The sequence below is a fragment of the Scatophagus argus genome, chromosome 17 (genome assembly GCF_020382885.2).
Source record: "Scatophagus argus isolate fScaArg1 chromosome 17, fScaArg1.pri, whole genome shotgun sequence".
In the NCBI taxonomy this organism is placed as follows: Eukaryota; Metazoa; Chordata; class Actinopteri; family Scatophagidae; genus Scatophagus; species Scatophagus argus.
The window spans coordinates 17900821-17912956 of record NC_058509.1 but is presented as its reverse complement, the minus strand read 5'-3'; the positions used below and the strand labels follow the sequence as shown (position 1 = coordinate 17912956).

The 12136-nt window shown below is 39.0% G+C and overlaps 1 protein-coding gene across 6 annotated transcripts in view; it reads left to right on the top strand.

The window, feature by feature from the left end:
* Positions 1-12136, top strand: part of trappc9 (trafficking protein particle complex subunit 9) — a 193064-nt gene that overhangs the window by 115472 nt on the left and 65456 nt on the right. For all 6 annotated transcript variants that reach the window (XR_006845927.1, XR_006845926.1, XM_046418121.1 and 3 more), the window contains one exon: positions 5136-5289. Coding sequence is in view for 4 of the 6 variants with exons in the window: in XM_046418121.1 (XP_046274077.1) it covers positions 5136-5289 (154 nt within the window). In the remaining 2 variants the exon portion in view is untranslated. The remainder of the gene's footprint in view (positions 1-5135; positions 5290-12136) is intronic.

Below are 12136 nucleotides of genomic sequence, written 5' to 3'. Positions count from 1 at the left end.
GTCAAACAGAATGAAAATCGTGGGTGCAGCCTTGAAATGTGTTCGCCAAGATATCAGTTGCACCGGTCGGCTCAGTGCCTTTCAAAGCAGTAATTTATCAAGTCTTAAAACGAGGGAGTGAGACTCTGCCATTATAGGAACCTCTTATTGCAAGTTGGCCTCCTGTTGAGATGGATGTTCGGGTAATTTACACTGAGCTGCCCACCTCAAAGTCACATTGTGTCATTTCTCTAAGTGGGGAATGATTGGAGTACTGAGGGCATGGAAAATGGACTACAGGTAAGACCTTTTTTGTTCTGTCTGTGTGAAGACTCTGATGGTCTCTGTCTCCCAGTTAAACACTTGAAGCAAAACCTATCACTCATCATGACACCAGTAAGAGGCTTGAGATATTTTTTTTTCTCTCCTGTGAAGTGTTGCTGTATTGTGCCAGGGCTTCACTGTACCACAGAAGTTCAATACGTATCTGCAAGTGTGATGATTTTTATCCTTTCAGTTCCTCTGGATTGTCTCCAGTTGGGGTTTTTATCAAGCAAAAAGTGTGTGTGTGTGTATTATGTCAGAACTTTGCAGGAAGTAGAAAATAACAATACTAACATACTGTATAGCATCATAGTGCACTGTTAGCATTGTTAACATTACAGCAAACATTCATGTATTAACATAAACAGCAGATGTAAAGCAACATCAGCATTGTTGTGGGTTTGTCCATACACATGTCTCCTTTGACATTTTGATTTGCAGAGCTATAAACCAAAACTTTTAAGTTTCTAAAACTCTGACCATTAGGGGTATGTGCTTTGAACAGTACACCAGTTTAGTGAATAAACAAGGAAATTAGAATGGAGATAATAAGAAGATTCCACTCAAAAATAATATAGCATTTCCCTCTGTGGTGTTTGAATGTCTTTCAGTATGCTGTTTTAGTTCAAATTCACCTCATTCTAAACCAAGGCAGACAACTTTATTGCATGGAGCAGTGGACAAACATAATTCACAACTGCCTGGAGAAGAAGCTAACATCTTGTGGCTTAATAGTCAGATATTTACCTCAGAGGCTGGTGGAGGTCAAAACAGAGCAGGAATGAGGAGGGAATATATTTGTCATGTGTCTGAAAACAGGACCCAACGTAGCTCCATGTTTGCTGGATGTGTAAATAAGCAATTATTTGCTAACACAATCATAATATGTCAGTGTTGTGTTTACCACCTGTTTGGCTGCTCCCCTGTTAATGCGCTTTAATGCCTGCTGCTATTTTGCTGAGGCAGAGCAGTGTGGGTTGCATTACACCCTGCTTCATGCAGAGGACATTGCTGGCTGTCCACCTCCCCTTCCACCTTTGGATATTTGCACCCACTGTCTTTGTACTGAGCTCTACAGGCTCAGATCTCAACTCTACTGATTTCTGCAATTGGAGAGAAAGAGCACATCCAGTTGATATTTTTATTTTTGAAATGAATGCCTAAAGACTGTGGGTAATTAGAGGCTGGCTTTGGAGTCATATTGTGAGCATGGGTCAGGTCTGAGCTTAGTTCAGTAGACCAAGGCTTTGAATGCTGGATGTGACACTTGATGTAACCTCAGGCAACAAACTCCCTGGCTCTTGTTAATAAATAAAGTACCTACAGAATAGTGAGGGAAGCTTGGACCTTAGGGTGTTTGCTGAGAGTAGATAAATAATCTATGTCTTGCCAAACCACACAAAGCAGCATGGTTGTCATCAGGCAGAAATGGAAGCAAGGTTTTTTGTTTTGTTTCTTGGAAATATTCTGTAGATGATGAGGAAACAGTACTGATACAGTGAATTGTTAAATGTGTAAATTACCCAAGTGGTATGAACTATTGTACACTCTTCTTTGCTGACATAAGATATATCTACACTAATATTAATGTTTCCAGTTCAGAAAACATCATTAAAAATATCTAATGTTACCTATGAAGTAAAAAAGGGGGACTGTTGTGGTTTCATATAATTTGACCATAGTAGCAATTGGACTGTGATAAACTATGGTGCAAACTGGCTTTGGATATATGGTTCTAACTGGAGCCACAAACAACCAGGAAACAGAGTTGCTGTGATTGTTTTATTTTAACAGAATGACATGAAGATTGATGACTGGGGAATTATGCCCTATTGCTTTGAGAACTACATGAGCCATAGGATCATGTAGATGCCTTCTGCTGGGGCGTATGAGTCTTATTGTAGTCAGGAGGCTTCCTGTCTCTTTTCAGTCTAGCTCCTGGGTCATGGCTAATTGGCATTGTAAGGGGTTTAGATAATATTTCAGAAGATACTGATGGCAAAGGGAACTTTTTTTATGAGATGTAGGCAATAGTGGGTTAGGTGAAAGGTGTAAAGGAGTAGATAGTCTAGGTGATGTTTGAGGTAATGGGGAGGTAGTGTTTGGCTGGGTTGAGTGTATTTCACCTTGAGATCCATCCATACAATCAGCTGAAGGATCAGCTGACCTTCATTAGTGGACTCATCAATAGGCTTAATACCATCAGTCTCTGAATCTGCCAGTTTGGACATATGGTTCTAACTGGAGCCGTAAACCACCAGGAAACAAGAGTTGCTGTGTTTGTTCAGTTTATTTAACCAGACTGATGTGAAGACTGATGATTGGAGTGATTATTGCCATGGTTCCAGAGAAAGAAGAAAACAATTTACAATATCTTGCCTAAACAAATCATATCCAGTTTTCAGATTAGGTTGCAAATTAAAACATCATGAATATCTTGAATAATGATCAACCATACTTCCATTAAAAGTTACTGAAAAGACACATGGCAAACACTCACGACACTCCATGAGGTCGTAGGTCTAGGAAGACAAACAGGAAACTGTCTTGGCCCAGCCCTCTATTTATACAGAGGGAGGTAAAGTAGGAGGTGCCACTACACTGAACCTCCACTTGGTGTCTCCTTGTGGAGATGAAGGCAAATGTCCTCTCAATCCTTTGCAGTTTCAAACAGTACTAATGAAATAACTTTATGAACTGTCAAAAAATAATGGTTTACAGTACCATGGTGAATGATGCTGAGGTAAACAATGGAACACTTGATGAACAGAACGATCAGAATACAATGGTTCAATACGGTGTGTTTAGATATCTATAAGTAGAGACACTGAAGACTGACAGGCAACAATAGCAGGCTGACAGACACACTCTGACAGACACCTCTAACGCTAGACACACTGTGATGAAACACTACTGACAGGATAGAACTGGGTTGGAACAGAAGAGAACAGGAACAAAACTGAAGAAACAAGAGACAACAGTATATGTGAAATACGTAACAGTTTGAAATAAAATGATGATATACCAGCCTAATCTGTAACTATGTATGTGTTAAAATAGACATGGCCTTTACAGTCAGAACAGTAGACCTTTTCCTTGCTGCTGTCCACATATCATTCATTTGGGAGAACAGTCTCGACTGGTCCATTACTTCAACAGAAGCTAATCTAGCCAGCTTAGTGTGTGTCTGTAAAGTGAGTGACCACCTTGCTCCATCTCCGAGTTAATGGTGCCTTAGATCTTTTCTACTCTTCAAGCGACCCCTGGATTCTGGCATGATAGCCCCCATTACTCCAGCATGGATTGTAAATGAGTTTTTCTGAGTCACAAAAAAAATAAAAAAAAATAAGTGAATGTACATGAATCCTATACATTATATCTAGTGTCCAATTGACAAGCTGTTGTGATGCTATAGTGAAATGTGAAAATATCCAAATATCTTTCTGAGCATCAACATCAAAGGGAATCATATTCAGATCTGTTCAGGCCGTGTTATGAATGATATGGACAGGACAACCTAAGCCAATTAACTCTGCTGCAGAGCATTTCTAACCTTGGTGTGGACATTAAGTCCCCCCGGCTATTTAGTCTTCTTGCTTTGTGTTTGTGCTGTCGGCTGAGAATAGCACAACTTTGTTTTCCAGGTAAAATTCTTGAATGACGAACCCTGCCCTAGTAGCTGTAGTTCCTTATGGTTATAACACGTTCCTCAATATGGCATCACATTTTGCGTTAGCTAGCTTGTGTAAACTTTGGCTCAAAAAGCTTCAGTGTCAGTGTACAGTCTATAGATCTGTAGTTATCCTGTCACGAGTGTGGTATGCAAAAACACCCTCGTGTACTTCTTTTGAAGGGCTGCGTTTAAAGAGGACTCACCAGCACAGGCAATCAGAGAAGCTTTATGCTTTGTAATCTGCTGATGTTCTACCAATGTGGTCCTTTCCGTGCTGCCATTTGAAACAGAGGAATTACAAAGGGTGCAGTGAATCATGCATCGTCTTGACCTGGGTGAATAAATGACAATTCTCTCATCATGGTGTCATTAAAATGGCATTTGTGTTTCTTGGAAAGAGCCATTGTTCCTCGTCTTCACTGTCCCTGTGTCACACTCTTTTTACTTTCCTAACTTTTCTGCTCCACCAGTCTTTGTCCTCGTCTTTTCTTCACTTGTCTTCCTTCTGTTTCGTCCTTTGCTTCTCTTTACCATTCCGCCTCCCACTTTCACATTTTCCTTGCTTCACTATTTATACTCCCTTAACCTTTCCATAATAAACTGTAATCATATATACTTTTCCCTCCTCTAGCTTGCTCACCATTATCTTCACTCTACTGTTTGTTGTAATTTTGTGGATTCACTTCGTATCTTTTGCTGAGTTTTCCTCAGCTGTTTCCTGCAGAATTTGCACAAGCAGTTACTATAGGAACTGCTTGAATGTGTTAGCCGTTAGCTTGTCAGTTACAACAATTCCGCTTTCTCAAGGGACCACACTTTTAAGTGTTGCTGATGTGATGAATTTTTATCCACATTCAGTTTGATGTCTTTTGCTTTTATATGACTCAGACAAAACAAGTAATTTAAAGATGCTTCTTTTACTTCTGGGAAATTGTCTAAATTTGTCTAAATACTGGCTTAAAGTATCAGCTATCAGACTCTATCAATCAAGCCATTCAAACATTTATTAACTTAGTTTTACAGTTTCAAATTATAGTTACATAACTATCATTTCCAGTTTCCTAAAAATGTTCCTGGAATTTTCTTTTGGTCAGCCAGAAATTATATTATATAATTATTATTATGTAAGAAACTTGTAACTGTTTCCCTCTTTTTGCAGGATGGCCATCCAGGTTGACAAGTTTGACTTTGAGAGTCTGCCACCACCAGATCAGGAGACGGCGCGCTTCACCAACCTCAAACAGCTGGAGGAAGAGCGACAGCATGCCCAGGGCTGCCAGATCAACAGTAAGCTGGGCATCTGTTGGACCATCATATCCTTTCGTTGGCCACGTGTATAGTGGAGTCTTATAAGAGAGAAGCCAGCCCGAGATCAACATTTCTTGAAAGACAGTAGATAAAGATGGTAAAGATTTAAATTTATAATTAAGTATCCTTACTCTTAACTGATCCCATTAATCCCAACAATAGTTCTCAGTGGTCAAACAGAAATATTCAGCACTGTGCTTGCTGAATGTTGTTTGTTGACATCAGTCAGATCAGTGATACATGGCATCTGGATCGCACATCTGGAGGCCCTCTGGCCAGCAGGGAACTTGTTCCCTTACACTGACAGATGGGAAAGCGTATGTTGAAGTACTTGCTGCTGTACTGCTGTGAAGTGATGTCTTTGTGTGTGTGTGCATGTGTATGTGTGGGTGTGTAATTGTGGCCTTCCCACAGCAATATGATATACCATTTTCCCATAGGTCCTTGTTTGTGGGCAAGGTTTGTGGTCAATCCAAGGTAATCTTTGACACTGTTATAGATAGCATGCTGCCCTCAGGGAGACGATTCTTATATCTTTTATCTATTCCCTTGTATACTGTTGTCCTCTGGCCTGTCATTTACATGTACACCACCAATACACTTGCTGTCAAGTGGAAACACACATGCAAGCTGTATTAGTGTTTGTCTTTTGTGGGGCTGTTATCAGAGACTACTGTATAAAGTGTCTTAACCCACGTGAGTTAAAGCCTTGGCAACCTTGACACATAATGTAGAATTCTAAATGAAAAATCTTCAGCACCGTTTTTCAACCAAATGGTACCACAAACAAGGAAGTTTGAGGAATTAAAGTAAGAAAATAAACCAGAAAGTGAAAGTCGCTCTTCCTGATGCTTGCACCACATTCACAGCAACTATCAGTATTAGGCTCATGAAACCACTGGCAGATTAAAAAGTGGCACTCTGAGACATAAGAGACTTTTCCATGCCACAAAACAAACTGTGACTGACTGAAAAGGAGACACACAGACCTGTCCAAAGAGATAAAAATATTACTGAAGGATGGGAGCTCGTTTTTAGATTGCTTGGGACATTAGCTAAGTAATTTTCAGTAACCTTAATTTTCACTTCAGAACACATCACTGCTCTTTGAACAACATATTACTTGGTGACTAGATTAACCTGTTACTATGCTGTTAATCAGTAAAAATGCATTATAAAGGGTTTTTATATTATAAATCCCACCTTGATAGGAACATATAATGTTAAGTTGGCTAGAAAGTAGTACAATATGAAAATGTCATATAAAAGTAAAGAGATGACAAATTGCTCCATGAAGTGCAATGCAGATAAATATATATAGAGAGAGTTTTCCTGGAAAACAGGGCAAGAGAACTTCATAAGATAAGGCAACCACACCAAATATCATAGTATGTGTCAAACAAGAAAGGAAATATGAAATTAATTGTAATGGCTGCAGGAGGTTTAAGGAACCCAGATTTTTAAAATAAGCCAACCAATCTCTCAATCTCTAGGTATTAAGATTAAGATTAAGCAGTGCCACAGAGAACATGGGTGTGGCCTCACCTGTATAGCAGTAACAGCCAATAGGAGGCAGTCACATTATCCAAATAATAGCCCAATGGTTAAAACAAATAGACATTAATAAAACAACAAGAAGAACAAGATGGGATTATGAGGAGTATCAACATGTACATAATATTTAGTGAATAGTTAGCTGTGTATTTAAATACTACAACAGCTTGTGAACTGAAGAAGTTTGTCAATTCTATATCCTTACTGAGTTCAGGATACATTAACTCATCAAGTCTGTGGATCCAAAAATCTTCCCTTTGACAAAAATAGTGCTGCAGTCGATGAAATCAAGCACACATGAAAAGATTACGGAGTTCAGGAAGCACTTCAGTCAGTCTCAATAAAGCCCCAGTTACTTTTACCTGTCAGTTTAATTCATTTGTTGTGTGCACTATAAGTGGTTACACAAATTGACATGCAGGTTTACATGTGATGTTTTGGTAAGATCGTCCCGGTCCATCAAATGCCTGCTTAATCACTGTAGGTTACAAATATTCTGTATTTGTGTTTAGGAGGCTGATTTTGTAACTATGAAACTTTATAGTTAGAAAATGTGCTTACATAAACATCAAGATGACTACACTGGCAGTACATGACAATACAATGTTTTTTAAGTGCTAATGTTGGCTGAAAACTGTATTTGAGCTTAAGGATTTTGATCATGCTGGAGAGATTGTCTGAATCCAAGCTTTCATACTGTTGGACATTATACAAAATACAATAGGAAAAATCTGGGAAACACATGCTGCTCCGTACAATGCATAGCAATGCAAATTTTACTTCACTTATACTTAATGCAGAGATGCAAGTGAGAGTTTGAATTGGCAAAGAAATCCAGGCGCACTCCTTTGTTAAAGTACAACAGTTGTTATAGTGGTTTCATAATTCAAAACAAGGCCAACGTGCATTGATTGAACCTGAAAGAGTTTTGCACAATAAGCCTAGCAGGTTCACTTTGAGGTCTTTCAAAAGTGCATACTTGGCCCCGGGCCATGCGAAATGATTTGGATGGTGAGAAAGCTAAAACATAAGCCAGGTTCCTGAAGATAAAATTCTGGGTGAAGCTCATGCGTTTCAGAACAAGTTCCTGTTAATAAGAGCTACCAGTCCTCCTGCATATAATGCCTCGCATCAGCCCGTGACTCATCAGTTGGCAGTTAATGGTGCACATATTTAGAGATTTAAGTACAGCCTGTCAGATTGTTGGTGAACATGGTCCACAGTTAATGATGAATCCAATCTCTGAGCTGCTGAAGTTGCCATTATATTTTTCCTTTTTATGAAGGCGTAAACTCTCCCATCATTATGTGTATTGTTTTATCTGCAAGTAATTTGGCTGCATGTAGGCAGGAATGAAGAAAGAAAATGACATACAAATATATTCCCAGAAGCATGGCTGATAGTGGTCCTTTTACTACTGCAAAATCATCCTGAAACTGCCTGTTTGGAATGCATATTATAGTAATTTGTGAATTTAAACAAGTTTCCTTTGATACTGAACTGTGAATAGCATGTAAATCATCAAAGGGCAAATCCTGTAGCTGCTGAGTACACAGTGAAGCAGACACTGTGAGTTTTTCAAAATTTAGGACCATAAAGATTTAGGAAATGTTCAGCTAAGAGAGGTACCACACTCTCATGAGGCCATTGTGAAAACTTAACCAAAAATCAAGTGGACCTTTGCTCATAAACAACTGGAAGCCCTATGTTCAGATGTAACTCATTTGGATGAAATGACACAAACACAATTTTTGTTAAGTCACTTATTCATTCAGCATCAGTGGAGCAACACCAGAATTGTCACATGATGTTACAAAGTTAAGTGCTTCCCTGCACAGGGATACATTTCTTTTGTATCTAGTGACTCAGCTGTCTAAAATCATTGAAATAGCTCAATGTAAATTCTGCTTCAGGGTGGATTTTCCCTTTACAGCATGTGAAATAAAAGATTTCATTACAGTGTGTGTTACACTCTCAAGCACTCACTTGGCCCTGAGCAAAGTCACCATCACTTTAATTTGTAATTTATGAACTCCTTACAATATTGTTCCTGTTGTGTTGATGGTATTCAGTTCTAGTGATTCACTCGTTGGGAAAGCCATATACAGCACAGGCACTGAATAGAGGAAATACAGTGTGTTACGCATGTCTTCCACTTGAGGAGGTCATGGCCAAGTTCATGAATCATCCCTGTGTGTTGAATTCCATTTGTGTCTCAATAGCTCTCTTAACCAGAACAAATATCTACAACAGCTATTATTATAACTCCCCATAAAACTGTCTCAGCGAGCATAGTTAATCCAGATTAAAGTTTGTCAAAGATATTGTGGCCAGCCTGAAGTGACAATGTGTTACTTCAAATATAGTTTGGTTTCAGTGGACACTAGTGCATTCCTTCCAGGCATCACACTCAGATGTACACCTTAGGCAGCACTGTTTGTGCCATTGTTCACTTTAAACTTAGATCTAATGGTTTTCTTGATGGTTAAGATCCCCAGGGTCTGGAACCACCCACGGACTCTTTATGTGTTCTCCTACCAGCCATTTGACTGAAAAGTTGCTAATATAGCTCACAAGCAGGCACCAAATTGGTAGCATTAATCACAGATAATAATAACAAAAAACTTGAAGCCATTCTGTCAGCCCAAAGCAAGAATGTGCCAAGTCTCCAAGCAACACTTTGGAGGAATTTATGTTTCTGTGAAGTTTTTAATTAAAGTAAGCAATGACTTGTCAATTTCCTTTTGCCAGGAAGAACTGTGATGCATGCGAGAAATTCTTTCTGGCCTATGAACAGGAAAGTGTCAAACTCTGAAAGATTGTTGACAATAAGTTTAGCGGATGGACAACCATGTTTATCAGCTACACATTGGCACAGTTACTATATTTGCTCAGCTCTGTAGACATTTAACGGAATATGGCCACACATAATAGAGTAATCTTAGACTATAATCCTGTTTGACAGATAATTTAATCCCGTAGTTCATGACCCATTACCCGACCCATGTTCAAATGTATCCATTTAACCCATTAGTGGCTGCAAGTCATGGCTGTGGAAAAGACATCAGGGCTACTTTTCGCAGCCTGCTGCCACTGTGACCCATGCCTGAGTAAGTGACAGAAAATGGATGGATCGATGGAACGAGCCTTTTAATCGTGCGCCATTGTGACCCCTTGTTTCCAATATAGCTGTGTATCCACTGTACTCATAAAGTAGATGTTCCTAGTTCCTGAAATAGTATAGTGGGACCACCAGGCATTTTATCTCTATTTTTTGTCACGCCTAAAGTTGATTACGATATCTGGTTCCAACAATTTAAATTTACAGTACAAGTGAAAAATAATTAAATAAATACATAAAACTACCTAGAGAGTACTAAAACCAGCATGCTATCATTCATGCAGTGACAATGCTCACACACGGTCTTTAGCAGGTAATATATTTACCTGCTTCCACATGTAAACATATTATGCAGACCCCATGCTATGATGCTGATCTTGGTAACGGTTTGATGGTGGTAGATAAAAAGTCAGGGAGTTACCAGAGTCATAAGAATTCATCTCCTGGGGACCTTGAATATATGTCATATGTTTCATATTTTGTATATTTCTATACTATAAGAAATGCTCACACAATGTTATTTGTATGTGGCTAATATTTTAGCTTGCTAACAGCTGTTGCTTAAAATGCAAACGTGAAACATTTTAGTGCAAAGAAGATAAACCTTTTACCCCTATTAAACCTGTCATAGTGTGCTGTTCGAAGTAGCAGTGCGTACTGTTTGTGTCCTTCACTTGTGGGATCACACAGTACATTCAGCGCTACTCTACAATCAGTCAGTGGTTGCTCTTTGTGCTGTGGGGTCAGTAGATATAATGAACGTCCCCATGTTATGTAACATGTTCGTTTCAAAGTGGACTTGTATGAGGGTCCGCTGAGGATTGCAGCAGAACGTCAGATGCTCCTGTCACCCAGGCAGTGCTGCTGAAGTCTTGAAATAGAAATTGTACGTTTTTATGCCTCAAGTGATCAAAGCTACAACACTGCCATTGTTCACCATAACACGCAGGTGCATGTTGTGACATGTGAGTCATTGTCAGTCAGTTTGGAAGTGATCCAGCAGGCCCAGTAAAAGCACTTTTCAGCGGAGTGTGTTTTAGGTGCCTTCTCTCATTCTCCACTCCCTCTCCTCTGCATGCGTACTCTACTCTCCCTCTAAAGGTTAATAGACACCGGTTAGGGTGCTCTTGGCGCTGCTCGTCTCACCCATTATTCCAAATGTCAGCTGTGTAAATGATCAGCAGTGTGCTTATCACCACGTATTATCTGGGTAATTGCTCTCTGACAGCCATATTTGTTTTGATGCAGCATTCATCCATTGATACAGAACCTGCGATCAGAAACATGCTCTCCGTGTACCTTTGACTTGTAAACGAATGCATTACATAAATAATATGAAGGTTTTAATTTGTAGGGGATTTTGGTTTCTCCTTTTGCATAGTGTGCATAGTGTGCAGCTGTAAATTGGGAATATCAGTTCCTTATATCTTGCCAGTTTGAATTTGCAGTAAACTTGGACACTTCACAGTACACGTTTCTTTTTTAAATTTGCTGTTTTAGATGTTTTTTAACATAAGGAACATGAATCAAAATGTTCAGAATATACTATACAAGCAGCTCACATTTTAACAGTTTCTGTCTCACACACAAAGTCAGTGTATATATGTACTGTTAGGGACTAAAAGTATGCAAAACGACTACGTTATAGACTCATTAGTGCTGTCTCTCTTGCGAAACTAATTATCTGTTAAGGGTCTGTTGAAAAGTTACTTGTCAGTGCTTAAAGTCTCAGAAGTCGTGAGTAGGGTTAAAATATCGAATAAAATAAAACATGCTAATCCCCCAGTTTCATCTACAATTTACCCGATTTTAATGACTACCGGTACGTTTTTTTTTGATGATTTTTTTTTTTTTTTTTTTTTGAGGAATGGCAGTGTGATTGCTGAGAGCTAGAAACCTACCAGAAAACTACCAGATGGAACAGCTGAAGAAAAGAAAAATACTGAAGGAAGAAAAATTATAAAAAATACAAACCTGGGATTTCCAAGTTCGAAGAAGATTGTAGTAGTGGCAGTGGTACAGATGGAGTTTTGAACCAAATCCATTTCGTAAAATTAGTTAGCTAGCTTCTCTGGATGCCATTATGGCTGTACAGAAAGATTGTGTTGATCCAAATCAGTAAGATGCAATCCTGTGGAGACTGAAGCTTTGTACAAAGTTAACATGAAATAGCTATT